At 48.0% G+C, this 14,552-nt stretch overlaps 1 protein-coding gene across 1 annotated transcript in view; it reads left to right on the plus strand.

Moving 5' to 3' along the window:
- The first annotated feature begins 4,973 nt into the window (after positions 1-4,973).
- REEP3 (receptor accessory protein 3) overlaps positions 4,974-14,552 on the plus strand; it is a 134,761-nt gene continuing 125,182 nt past the window's right edge. Inside the window, exon 1 of the mRNA XM_029060604.2 lies at positions 4,974-5,173. Within this exon, the coding sequence (XP_028916437.1) occupies positions 5,142-5,173 (32 nt within the window). The 5' untranslated portion in view covers positions 4,974-5,141. The remainder of the gene's footprint in view (positions 5,174-14,552) is intronic.

Raw genomic sequence — 14,552 nt, forward strand, 5'->3', positions numbered from 1 at the left:
GGGATCGAGAGAGCGGAGGTCTCTGTGGGGCAGTAGCGAAGATTTGCAGGGGGAGGGAGTGTGAGAGATGAGGCAGGTGAGAAGGTTATGGTCAGAGAGAGGGATTTCAGAGTTGGTGAGGGAGGAGATAGTGCAGCAGTAGGAGATGACGAGATCGAGGGTGCGACCGAGTCGGTGAGTGGGCGCGGTATGGTGGAGGAGGAGGTCGGCAGAGTCGAGGAGGGATAGCAGGCGGGCGGCAGAGGAGTCATCGGGTACATCCGTTTGGATGTTGAAGTCTCCAAGGATCAGAGTGGGCAGAGAGAAGGAGAGAAGGAAGGTGAGAAAGGGGTCAAGGTGGTTGAAGAAGTCGGAGGTGGGACCGGGAGGGCGGTAGATGACGGCGACAAGTAACTGGAGTGGGTGGTAGAGGCGAATGATATGGGCTTCGAAGGAGGGGAAGGAGAGGGAGGGGGGAGGGGGGATAGTGCGGAAGCGGCAACGGGGCGAGAGGAGGAAGCCGATGCCTCCTCCCTTACCGGTGAGTCTGGGGGAGTGGGAGAAGGAGAGGCCTCCGCCGGAGAGGGCGGCAGCGGAGACCGTGTCTTCGGGAGAGAGCCACGTTTCCGAAAGGGCGAGGAGGAGGAGAGAGTGGGAGAGGAAAAGGTCATGGATGAAAGGTAGCTTGCCTGTAATAGAGCGGGGGTTCCAGAGGCCACACTTGAAAGTAGCTGTGGGTGCAAGGGGGGGAGGGGCGAAGGGCGGGGGGAGGGGAGGGTTTGGATGGGAAGGAGGTGGCGGGGCCCTGGACGGGGAGAGGGGGATGAGGGGTGGCGGTGGGACAAGAGGACTGGGATGGGGCGTGGGTGGGGAAGAGAGAAGGGGGGAGGGGGTGAAGAGGGGGTTTGGTGGGGGGAAGAGTAGGGGGAGGGGGAAGAGGGGTAGCGCTGGTAAAGTGGGGTTCTAGGGCGGGAGAGGGGAGGGGGGGAGGAGACAGAGGAGAGAGCGGGAAAGAGCTGAGCGAGAGAGGGGAAGGGGAAGGGGAGGATAGGAAGGGGCGGGAGGGGGGAGGGGGGCAGGAGGGACATGGCGAGGCCAGAGAGGCGGGTGGCAGCACTGACAACAGTAAACAGTAATAAACGAAATCGGTAATATAGCAACATGATACAGTATGATACAATACAGTAGTGCTAATATAGCAACATGATACAGTATGATACAATATAGTCGTGTTAATAAAAGGGGTGATGATCAGGGTCGGGGGTAGACTCGATTAAGGGGCGACCTGATCAAATTCAAAGTCTGACGACAATAAACAATGACAAGCGAGATCACTAATATAGCAACATGCTACAGTAAGGCACACTACAATAGTGTTAATAAGCAGGCGATGACCAGGGTCGGGGGACGAGCCGACCCTACCCGATCAGACTCAAAGTCAAGCGGCCAGCGTCTTTTGTTATACTGTGCTCTCCCAAGCACTTAGTACAGTGCTTTGCACACAGTAAATGCTCAATAAATATGACTGAATAAATGAATAAATGAATCTCTGTTAGATTGAGGTAAGAAGAAGGAGAGCGGTATGGCATTGAACTGGGACTAAGAGGACGTCAGTACTAATCCCAGCTTCACCAATGCCTGCCGTAGGAGCTTGGCAAATCACTTAACTTCTCTGTGCCTCAGTATCATCACCTGTAAAGTAGAGATTCAATACGTGTTCTTCCGCCTACTTAGACTGTGAGCCACATGACGGGCAAGAACAGTGCCCGGAGTGATTAACTTGTAGCTACCTTTAGACCACTGCTTGACACACAGTAGGTGCTTACAAATATCAGGAAATATAACCAAATTGATTAACTTGTAGCTACCTTTAGACCACTGCTTGACACACAGTAGGTGCTTACAAATATCAGGAAATATAACCAAATCTGGATGCCATTATTGCCAGTATTGGAGAAGAACTGGTTTAAATTGTAAGAAAATGGCCCCTTAAATATTAATAATAATAATAATAATGTTGGTATTTGTTACGCGCTTACTATGTGCCGAGCACTGTTCTAAGCGCTGGGGTAGACATAGGGGAATCAGGTTGTCCCACGTGGGGCTCACAGTCTTAATCCCCATTTTACAGATGAGGGAACTGAGGCACAGAGAAGTTAAGTGACTTGCCCACAGTCACACAGCCGACAAGTGGCAGAGCTGGGATTCGAACTCATGAGCCCTGACTCCAAAGCCCGTGCTCTTTCCACTGAGCCACTAAAAGTGATCGTAGCCTTGAATTGTAAAAAAAAAAACCATAACCTTACTTTTCTCCTAATTAACCCAAAGTCTCACCTCACCATAAGCTTGGGAGACAGGAAAAAATCATTTTCAGAATTATTTTTTTTTTCTAAAATGGTCCTATTTACTTCAGGGTTTAAATCTGGCACCATTTGGGGTGGGAAATCATTTCTGGAAATTTTGACCTGCTGTTTGATGGTGTCAGGGCAAGATGGTTCTTTAGAAACCCTTTTATCTAATACTTGCCCTTTTGCTGATGACTGAACAATTACTGCATGTTTTACTGGACACTCATTAGCCAGCATCACCCTAATAATAATAATTGTAACTGTGGTGCTCATTAAGTCCTTACTCTGTGCCAAGTACTATACTAAGCACTAGGGTAGACAGAATGTTGGTATTTGTTAAGCACTTTCTATGTGCAGAGCACTGTTCTAAGCGCTGGGGTAGACACAGGGTCATCAGGTTGTCCCACATGGGGCTCACAGTCTTCATCCCCATTTTACAGATGAAGTAACTGAGGCACAGAGAAGTGAAGTGACTTGCCCACAGTCACACAGCTGACAAGTGGCAGAGCTGGAATTCGAACTCATGACCTCTGACTCCAAAGCCCCGGCTCTTTCCCCTGAGCCACACTGCAAGTCCCACATGGGGCTCACAGTCTAAGTAGGGGGGAAAACAGGTATTGAATCCTGATTTTAGAGCTGACGAAACTGAGGCACAGAAAAGTTATGTGACTTACCCAAGGTCACACAGTAGGTAAGTGGCAGAGCCTGGATTAGAAGCCAGGTTCTCTGACTTCCAGGCCCGGGCTCTTTCCACTAGGTCACACTGCTTCTCTAACAGTGACTTCCACATTTTTTTCTGGTTGCTCCTCTCCTTTTGTTCAAAACATATTGAAGAGCCACTCCTCTAGGCTAACAGTGATAATAACTAAGGTATTTGTTACTTACTCTGTGCCAGGCACTGTACTGTACTATACTGAGTGCTGGGGTAGACACAAACAATCAGGTTGGACACAGTCCCTGTCCCCTATAGGGCTCACAGTCTCAAGCCCCATTTTACAGATGAGGCAACTGAGGCACAGATAAGTCAAGTGACTTGCCCAAGGTCACACAGCAGACAAGCAGTGGAGCCGGGATTAGAAACCATGGCCTTCTGACTCCCAGGCCCGTTCTCTATTCACATTCGCCTGATATAAATAAGCCGGGCATGTACCTTTTAAATACTCGTCTTGTGTTCTCTTATGCCATCGAGTGGTCTCCGAACCATAGCGACACCCTGGAGACATCTCTCCCAGGACGCCCCACACCTCCATCTGCAATCGTTCTGGTAGTGGATCCAGAGTTTTAAATTCAACTCGCTCTAAATTATAAATGCATTTGCAATTTAAATGCTTTATCGAGGGTCTCCATGGAGCTCGGAAATGAGCGGACACTTGGCCTCGCTAAGGAAAAGGGACAGTTTGCATACCTAAGTTTTAGGCTAGCGTGACTCAAACTATGGTTAGCCCCTCCCCAGTGGTCTGTGGCTATCCCATCACCCAACTGTTAGGGGTGAGTCAAACCCTGGGGCAGAGTTACTAGTGGGAGAGAGAAGAAGATCCACTACTTCTGAGGTTTACTAAAGGTGTCTCATTACCTCGGGGTGGGGTATGTGGATATAGTTCTTCCCTGGGGTTGAGGCTGAAATGGTGGACAGCAGAGAGCTGGAGGGGGGAGAGGAGAGCTATCCTCGCCCCCTCACCTCTCCTATCCCACGTCTATATGCGACTCTGGGAGAGAAGGAAGGGGTCTCAAGCCTGCCTTCGGCATTTCAGCAACAGGGGAATTTCCTCCCCTGCCTTTGGACCCACAAAATTGTGGGGGAGGGAATCACGTTGAAAGCGCCATTTTTTAGACAACCCTGACTGTCAGGATCATTCTGGGCAAGCCCCAAGGAGCATACCTCTGTAGAATGGGCTTGGGGATGCTCAGATGAAAAGATGACAGAGTGTTATTATTGTTTATTATTATTATTATTATCATCATCATACGAAGTGGCATTTACATACCCTGCTTCCCTCCGGCCGGCGGCCTATGATTACCACGGCTGCACAGTAATTTGGGCGCGCTCTCCCACACCGACCCTCCGTCATCTTTTCTGCTCAAATCCCACAGTTTGGGGGCTGTCGAATCTTGGCTTTTCCGTTCGATCCTATTTACTGAGCACTTACTACGGGCAGAGGACTGGACTGAGCGCTTGGAACGGACAATCCGGCAACAGATGGGGCCCAGCCCTGCCCGACGACGGGCCCTGAACGTTTCGGCGGGGAGGGGGGCCTACAAGGGACAGGGGTCCCTGCCCTGGGGGGGAGGGCCAAGCTCCCGGGGTTCTGAGGCCCGTCCCGAAATGATAATAATGATAATAATTAATGATAATGGTGGTATTTGGTAAGCGCTTACAATGGGCCAAGCACCGTCCTGCGAGCCGGCCTCCGACCGTCCTGTCCCCGCCGAGCAGGCCGGAGTTGCCCGGGCGAGGGAGGGAGGACCGGGCCGCGGGGCCTCGGGCGGCCCGAGCCGGTCGCCGCCTCCCGTCCTCGGAGCGCAGGGGCGGGGCCCCGCTCGGCCCGGCCCGGCTCGGCCCGGCCCGGCCCGGGGAGGGACCGACCGAGCGAGGGGAGGGGAAAGGAGAGGAAGGGAGGGAGGGGACGGGCCCGCGGGGAGGCTGGGCTGGGCTGGCGGTGGCAGCATCGTCCCCTCCCAGGGCCGCGCGCAGGCCGAGCCAGGACCGGCCGCGGGGAGGCCGAGCCAGGACCGGCCGCGGGGAGGCCGAACCAGGACCGGCCCGCCGGGGTGCAGCGACCCACCGCGCGGGCGGCGGGGCCGGAGCCCGGGAAGATGGTGTCCTGGATCATCTCCAGAGCCGTGGTGTAAGTGCCGCCCCGGGGGAGGAAGGAGCCGGAGCCGGAGCCCGAGCGGCAGGCGTGCTCACCCTCGTCCTCCCTGGGCGCTGCCCTCGGTCCGTCCCCTGCCAGCGGCGGCTCCGTCCGGCGCGGCCGCTCCGATTCCCTTCTCCCGAGGGAGGGCGAGGTGGGCGGGGGGCTCCGGGAGAGGAGGGGAGGGGAGGGAGGGGGCTCCGGGGCGGGCGGACACCGGCGTTGCTCCCCCCAGACAGGCACCGCCCCGGAGCGGGGCCGCTCCCCGGCAGCCCCCCCCCGGACGACTCGCTCATTCAAGAGAGAAGCGGCGTGGCTCAGTGGCAAGAGCCCGGCCTTGGGAGGCAGAGCTCCTGGGTTCCAATCCCCGCTTAGCCGCTGTGGCCAAGCCACTTCATTCATCCATTCATTCAACAGTATTTATTGAGCGCTTCCTATGTGCAGAGCACTGGACTAAGCGCTTGGAATGGACAAATCAGTAACAGAGACCATCCCGGCCCAGTGACGGGCTTACAGCCTAATCGGGGGAGACAGACAAGAACAATGGCAATAAATAGAATTCGAGGGGAAGAACATCTCATTAAAACAATAGCAAATCAATAGAATCAAGGTGATGTACATCTCATTCACAAAATAAATAGGGTAATGAAAATATATACGGTTGAGCAGACGAGTACAGTGCTAAGGAGAGGGGGAGAGGGAGAGGAGCAGAGGGAAAGAGGGGGAGAAGAGGGTTTAGTGCGGAGAGGTGAGGGGGGGTAGAGGGAGCAGAGGGAAAAGGGGAGCTCAATCTGGGAAGGCCTCTTGGAGGAGGTGAGCTTTAAGTAGGGTTTTGAAGAGGGGAAGACTTCTCTGGGCCTCAGTGACCTCCTCTGGAAAATGGAGATGAAAACGGTGGGCCTCACGTGGGACAACCTGATTGCCCTGTATCTCCCCCGGCGCTTAGAACAGTGCTCTGCACGTAGTAGGCGCTTAACCAATCCCAACATTATTTATTAGTAGAAGCAGTATTTATTGAGCGCATACTATGTGCAGAGCACTGGGCTAAGCGCTTGGAATGGACAAGTCGGCAACAGATAGAGACCAGCCCGGCCCAATGACGGACTCACAGTCTAATCGGGGGAGAGAGGCGGACAAAAACAAGACACCACTATCACAATAAATAGAATCAAGGGGATGTAAACCTCATTAACAAAATAAATAGGATAATAAAAATATCTACAAACGAGCACAGTTCTGAGGGGAGGGGACCGGGGGAGGAGCAGAGGGAAAGGGGACTTAGCTGAGGGGTGGGGAAGGGGGAGGGAATGGAGAGGGGGAGAAAAGGGGGAGCTCAGTCTGGGAAGGCCTCTTGGAGGAGGTGAGCTCTCAGTAGGATGTCCCCGCCCCCCCCCCCCAATTCTTTGCAAATCCCCTGCCGACCCTTGGATAATCGATCTCTCTTCCCCTGCTGAGACCTCGCCTCCTCCAGGAACCCTTCCAAGATGGAGCCCCCCCTTTCATTCATTTATTGAGCGCTTACTGTGTGCAGAGCACTGGACTAAGAGTTTGTAATCCACAATTCGGCAACAAATAGAGACTATCCCTGACCAGTGACGGCCTCATAGTTATCTCTGCTCTTCCCCCTTCCCCTTCCCTCAGCACTGTGCTTATTTGTATATATTATTTATCACCCTATTTATTGTGTTAATAAGGTATACATCTCCCTGATTCTGTTTATCTTGATGATGCTGTCTGGTCTTGTTTTGCTCTCTTTGGCTGTGCTGTCTGTCTCCCCCCGTTTTCGGCAACAGATAGAGACCATCCCTGCCCCAAAGACGGGCTCACAGTTCCCCCTGCTCTTCCCCTCCCCTCAGCACTGTGCTCATTTGTATACATTATTTATCACCCTATTTATTTTGTTAATGAGGTGTACATCTCCGTGATTCTATTTATCTTGATGATGCTGTCTGGTCTTGTTTTGTTCTCTTTGGCTCTGCTGTCAGTATCCGTCTCCCCCCTTTTCGACTGTGAGCCGGTCATTGGGCAGGGATGGTCACTATCTGTTGCCCAATTGCACATTCCAAGCGCTTAGTCCAGTGCTCTGCACATAGTAAGTGCTCAATAAATACTATTGAATGAATAAATGAATCTCTTAAGCTCTTACTATGGGCCAGGAACTGTACTGAACGCTGAGGTGAATCCAATCAAATCGGGTGGGACGCAGTCCCCTGTCGTCGTCGTCCCCCTGTGGGGCTGACAGTCCCAATCTCCATTTTACAGATGAGGTGACTGATGCACTGAGAAGTGGAGTGACTTGCCCAGGGTCACACAGACAAGTGGCAGAGTTGGAATGAGAACCTGTGACTTCCTGACTCCCAGTTCAAATTAGTTATACATCAAATTTATATACAAGGTCATACTGTGAGAAGCAGCGTGGCTCAGTGGAAAGAGCACGGGCTTTGGAGTCAGGGCTCATGAGTTCGAATCCCAGCTCTGCCACTTGTCGGCTGTGTGACTATGGGCAAGTCACTTAACTTCTCTGTGCCTCAGTTCCCTCATCTGTAAAATGGGGATTAAGACTGTGAGCCCCACGTGGGACAACCTGATTCCCCTATGTCTACCCCAGCGCTTAGAACAGTGCTCGGCACATAGTAAGCGCTTAACAAATACCAACATTATTTACAGTGGACAAGTGGCAGGGTCAGAATTAGAACCCATGGACCCATGACCAAGGACCCATGACCTTTCCCAGGCCTGTGCTTTTACCACTACGCGTATATGGTAAATTCAATCAATCGTATTTATTGAGCTCTAACTGTGTGCAGAGCACTGTTCTGAGCGCTTGAGAAGTACAATTCATTCAATCATTCAGTCATTTATTGAGCGCTTACTATGTGCAGAGCAATGTACTAAGCACTTGGAATGTACAGTTCGGCAACAGATAGAGACAGTCCCTGCCCACAATGGGCTCATAGTCTAGAAGGAGGAAGACAGACATCTGTAGCATCATTATAAATATATAGAATTATAAATGTATACTCATGTCCATCTAATCTCTGGAGCCACATTCCACTAGTCTTGTCAAGACGCTTACTCGGTGGAACGGTCGCCCGATTATTTTGTCGCTTAGCGTCGAGTCCTTTTTTGTTTTGTTTTTTCGAGGTGAGATTGAGTCAGGAGTAGAAGATAAGTAAATACATGGTGGTCTAGCTTCCAGAGTCTCATTCCTCAAAACATTTTCAAAGTGGAACTGTAAGCTCCTCCACTCTCTGTCTGGACACGGTATTGGTTGAGGTCATTGTGGATTTCTGTACAGTTTGGAGAACAATAAGGAATGAGTAAATTTACCTGTAAAACTAGGGTGAAGATGCTATTTGCATAATGGGTCTACGGGTGGAAATCTATCTTTTCGCTTTCAGTATCAGGGTGAAGGTGCTATTTGCATATTGGGTCTACGTGTGGAATCTATCTTTTCGCTTTCTGAGTATCAGGGTTAAATGGTAGGGAATCTCACCTGGTTTCATTCCCAGAAACCACAAAGTTAAACTCAAGCATGGTCATAAATGAAAAGTAAACATCAGAGGCAGTGTCATTAAAGGTCAGAATTCCAGACTGCAAGTTAAAACTTGAATCCTGGATTGTAGTATGCAAGAGACTTTCAGGCCAACAGACTTCTGAGCTTCTTGGGAAGAATTGATTCATTCACTTATATTTATTTAGTGCTTATTGTGTGCAGAGCACTGTACTAAATGCTTGGAAAGTACAATTTAGCAATAAGGAGAGACAATCCCTGTCCACACCGGGTTTACAGTCTAGAAAATGCCACTGATAACGTATTTGACCATCTTTGGCAGGGATGATGCTTTATAAACTTGAGGTATTACTATTTAAGGACTTGAGAAAACCTTTGCAGAACTGTAGAGTAAGAATGGCCGCAGGTGACAAAGATCTAAAATATCTTCAGAATGCATTTTCATGTAAAAAATGGAAAATTGACAGCATCTAGACATACATATTGTTGCTTTAATCTCTGAAGTGTATATTTTCTATAATTCCTACATACAGCATGAGCCATGAGATCCAGAATTCAGAAGGAATTATTTGAAATAAATTGGCTTAAAAGCAAAATTGCCCCATAATGTATTATATATGTATGGCCCAAAGCAAGTATCCAGGAAAATTGCCCTGCAGAATCATGTACTGACTGTATCTCATGTACCATGTAAGTGCTTGAAATGATCAGGAAGCATCAGAAAAAGGAAGTTTTTATTCCTGTCAAAGTCAGGGTTGAGGCGCTTAACCACAGATGGAATTTTGTTAATACAGTGTGACCCAAAGAGTTGCCTCCTTGTATCTTTAATGTAGGAATAAAAAATAAAAAATACAACTGTGAGTATACTTGTCCCAGAAAATGGTGATGGTTGGAGGGGCAGAGAGGGGGAGAAAGATGTTTGAAGGTAAAATCTACCTATAGTAATTTTTCTTAAAGGTGTTGATTAGTTTTTCCAAGAGTCATGCAGGGGGGCCTGAAGACTAGACTTGGGGTTTGTTGACAGTAGGAAACTTTGAGATTTGATTTTCCTGTAAATGATGATGAAGTCTCATTTGGAGAATGGCAGATGAGTCTCAGTCCCGAGTCTTCCAGACCAAGAATCTCCATAGAGGAACTGATTGAACTGCTAGTGGATCGTGCAGCGCCACTTGTAGTCTGTTGTACCTACTGCTGTGTTACTGCCAGGGCTTGCCATGTCATGAATGAATAGATGGGAAAGGGTGCAGCACATGATTTTTTTTACATGCAGGATCCATGATGTGACCACACCACAGTGCCCCGGCTGTACTGTAGTTGTGGTGGCATTTCTTACTGTGTGCAGAACACTGTACTGAATCCTAGAAAAGACTGACTATACAAGTGGAATTTAAATCTGAACCCTGACCCTGGAGAGGCTCACAGTCTATGAATAAAAGTCGGGGAGGACTTGAGACAGACACATTGGGAGCAATGAATCAATAAAATATTAAAACAACGGAAAAGATGAGGACAAATCATACACAATACACAAAATAACCACAGAAGTCAAGAGGGAGCTGTTGCTGGAGGAGCAGAATTTCAGGCTTCTCATCATTCAGAGGCCACAACATACCCCAGCTACAGAAACAGCTACACCACCACTAATTATAATACTAATGTTGGCATTTGTTAAGCACTTACTTCATGCCAATCACTGTTCTAAGGTAATCAGGTTGTCCCACTTGAGGCTTACAGTCTTAATCCCCATTTTACAGATGAGGGAACTGAGGCACAGAGAAGTTAAGTGACTGGCCCAAAGTCACACAGCTGACATGTGAGGGAGCTGAGATTAGAACCCATGACCTCTCACTCCCAAGCCTGGCTCTTACCACCAAGCCACGCTTGTAGCCTTCCCACCGTAGGAGGCTTCACACTGCAAATGTTCTCTTTCCTGCCAGAGAGGTGGAAAGTAGGATGGTATGGGGACTCTTTGGTGGTGCACAGGAGAGCCCAGTACTGGATCCTGTGGAGGCAGTGTGGCTGGCACACAGAGGATGCTGGGAACTAGCAGAGAGTTCCTCAGCCTCAGCAGAGTACTGGGGTAGATACCAGTTCATCAGATCGGACCTAGACCAGTCCCACAAGGTACTCATAATCTCCCACGCAGTCTGAGTCCTCCTCTGGCCTGGTTTTCTAGTTCCGTGGACTGTGTTATGTAGGCCCAGCCATCCTTCTGCCGTGATCATCAGTCTCTGGTTCATCTTCCAGCTTGCCCCTAGACCCCATCTCCTGCCACTCCGACAGCCCATGAACCACTTCACTGCTAAGTCTGGCCGGCCGGCCTGCCTCCTTGCCTCCACCTCCCAAATCTTGTACTGTAATCATAATAAAATTGCACTATTTATTAAGGGCTTCCTATGTGCCAGGCACTGTACTAAGCACTGGGGTGAATACAAACAAATAAGGTTGGACTGTGTGGCTTACAGTCTTAATCTCCATTTTACTGATGAGTTAACTGAGGCACAGAGAAATGAAGTGACTTGTCACACAGTATATTTTAAGTACAGTATATTGAGTTGCACATTTCCTTTGTTTTTATTTAAATTTGCCCCTTCTCTGTCTCTCTCTCTATAAAATATCTTTTGTGTGCAGAACTATGTACTAAGTGCTTGAGAGAGAGGTCAGTATAGTTAAAAAAACATAATCTCTGTCCTCAAGAAGCTCACACTGCAATAGGGGAGACAGATCCAAAATGTTGTACAGATTGGAGGAAACTGAAAATGGAAAGTTGGATATGTGAATGAGTAATTAATGGTATTTTTTTGAGCGCTTTCTCTTTGCTGAGCATTGTAGTAACTGCTTGGGAGTGGATAATACCAATAGATATGTACCATGCCAACCAGGAGTTTACAGTCTGGGGGGCAGAAGGAAGGGAGAGACAAATTAAATTACAGCTATGTGCATAAGTGCTGTGGGCCTGAAGGTGAGGTAAATATCAAGTGTTTAAAAGGTACAGATCCAAGTGCATAGATGAAGCAGAAGTGATAGGGAATAGGGGGAAATGAGTTCGTAGTTGGGGAAGGTCTCTTGGAGGAGATGTAATTTGAATAAGGCTTTGAAGGTAGGAAAAGTGGTGGTGTGTTGTATATGAAAGGGGAGGAAGTTTCAGGCCAGAAGGAAATTTTGGGCAAGGCAAGCATAGATAAGATCGAGGTACAGGAACAGGTTGATGTTGGAGGAGCGAAGCATGTGAATTGGGTTGTAGTAGGAAATCAGCGAGGTAAGGTAGCTCATTTGGGGCAGGTAATGTGTCTTCCAACTCTTTAATGATGTTCTCTCCCAAAGGCTTAGTACAGTGCTTTTTGCACAGTAAGCGCTCAATAAATGCCATTGATCGATTGATTGAGGGGGCCAGCTGATTGAGTGTTTTAAAGCTCATAATAAGGAATATCACTTTAATGAGGAGTTGGGTGGTTAACAACTGGAAGTTCTTAAGGAGTGGAGAGATGTGAACTGAATAGTTTTTTGAGGAACGATTTGGGTAGCAAAGTGGGGAAAGCAGGGAGCTCAGCAAGGAGGCTAATGTATTAGTCATTGTGAAAAAGATAAGTGCTTGAATCACAGTGACAGTAGTTCAGATGAGAGGAAATGGTAGAATCTAGAGATGCTTTTGAAGGTAGAACTGACAGTATTTCCTGACAGATTGAGTGAGTTCATGGGGAAGATGAATTGAGAATAATGCCATAGTTATAGTCTTGTGAAAAGGAGATTGAAGGTTCCCTCTACAGTGATAGGAAAGTCTCGGGGAGGACAGGGTTTTGGTGGGAAGGTGGAGAGCTCTGTTTTGGACATGATAACTTTGAAATGTCAGCAGGACGTCCACGTAGAGATGACCTGAAGGCAGGAGGAAGTGTGAGATTATAGAGAAGGAGAGAGGTCAGGGCTGGAGAAGTAGATTTGAAAATCATTTATGTAGGGTTGGTAATTGAAGCCATGGGAGCAAATGAGTTCTCCAAGGAAATGGATGTAGATGGAGAATAGAAGGAGATCCAGAACTGAGCGTTGAAGGGACTTCCACAGCGTGGCTCAGTGGAATAAGCACGGGCTTGGGAGTCAGAGGTCACGGGTTCAAACCTGGCCCTGCCACTTGTCAGCTGTGTGACTGTAGGCAAGTCACTTAACTTCTCTGTGCCTCAGTTCCCTCATCTACAAAATGGGGATTAAGACTGTGAGCCTCACATGGACAACCTGATTACCCTGTATCTACCCCAGTGCTTAGAACAGTGCTCTGCACATAGTAAGCACTTAACAAATACCAATATTATTATTATTAAGGAGTGGGAGGCAGAAGGGGAGCCTGTGAAAAAGATTGAGAAGGAGTAAGTGTTTAAAAAGTGGAGTGTGAAAGTTATGTGCATCAGGTGATGTTGAAAGCATTAGGTGACACAAAAGTGTTAAAATGGTAATGGGGAAACTGGGATCTGGGAAGAAGAAAAATAGATCATGGAAGGCCTCTTGAAGGCTTGTAGCTTTTGAAGATGCAGCCTGCTAGAGATGGAGGGAGAGGGAGTTTCTGACAGTAGGAAGGGCTTGAGCAAAGGTGCTGGAGGTGAGAGTAATCAATCAATCATATTTATTGAGTGCTTACTGTGTGCAGACCACTGTACTAAGTGCTTGGGAGAGTACAATATAATCGACAAATCCCCTCCCCATAGCGAACTCACAGTCTAGAGGGGAACTTACAGTCTGCGGGGGAGAACGATGAGAATGAGGCACCGTGATTAGGAACATTGTGGGGTGTAGTGGGGAAGAGAATAGATGAGTAGTGAGGGGAGACTGCTAGAGGGCCTTAAAGCTAATGATAGCTAGGAGGAATGGCTAACCATTGAAGGTTTTTGAGGAGTGGGGAGATGTGCAGAACAACATTTTGAAAGAATCCTCTGGGCAGCAAAATGAATTATGGTTGAAGAGGGGAGAGACTGAAAGCAGAAAGATCAGTAAGGAGGAAACTGATACAGTAGTCTAATCAGAGTTTGTTGGACAGGCTGTACCAGGATGTCGGCCCCTTGGAAGGAGTAGCCAGAAAGGACTGTGGAGTAAAAAACTTACAAATTTAATAGGGAGTCTATGTGATCTGAACCCTTTAAGCGCTTGATATTCACCTCACCCTCAGCCCCTGAGCACTTATGTATAGATCCTTAATTTATCTTAATGGCCCTCTTCCCCTCTAGATTATAAGCTCCTTGTGGGCAGGGAATTCACATACCACCTCTGTTGTACTGTACTCTCCCAAGCAACTAGTACAGTGCTCTGCTCACAGTAAGTGCTCTGTTAATGCCATCGATTGAGTCCTTATGATGGGATGACTTGCAGATAAAAAATTCCAATTTCAGTATGAAATTTAGGCTAACAGTGGCACAAGTGAACCAAGTTTGTATATTTTCCCCAAGAAGTACGTGACTGTTTATATAATGTTCACATGTGCCATTTTTTTCCTTAGCACAGTTGTGCTGATGAATTTGCAGCGGTCTTTCCTTTGTGCCTTTTCTTCCCTTATAAGGATGAAATGATAGTAGTTTATACACAAAGAATTACATGCAGAAAAGCCAATAAGTTGACTCCTGAATTCCATTTATTAAGATCAGGATACAGTAAGACTTTCACTTTAGTTAGAGAAAGTAAAACTGCTAAAATTTTGCTGACAAGTTTTTATTGCTTATTAATTTTCAAATTATAACATAAAAATGGATCTGAGTAAAAAGTTAAGAAATTTGCCCTTATTACACAGGGCCTCTCATCTCGTAATTAGAATACTACTACTACTACTAATGTTGGTATTTGTTTAGCGCTTACTATGTGCAGAGCACTGTTCTAAGCACT

Source organism: Ornithorhynchus anatinus, chromosome 3 (genome assembly GCF_004115215.2).
Source record: "Ornithorhynchus anatinus isolate Pmale09 chromosome 3, mOrnAna1.pri.v4, whole genome shotgun sequence".
In the NCBI taxonomy this organism is placed as follows: domain Eukaryota; kingdom Metazoa; phylum Chordata; class Mammalia; order Monotremata; family Ornithorhynchidae; genus Ornithorhynchus; species Ornithorhynchus anatinus.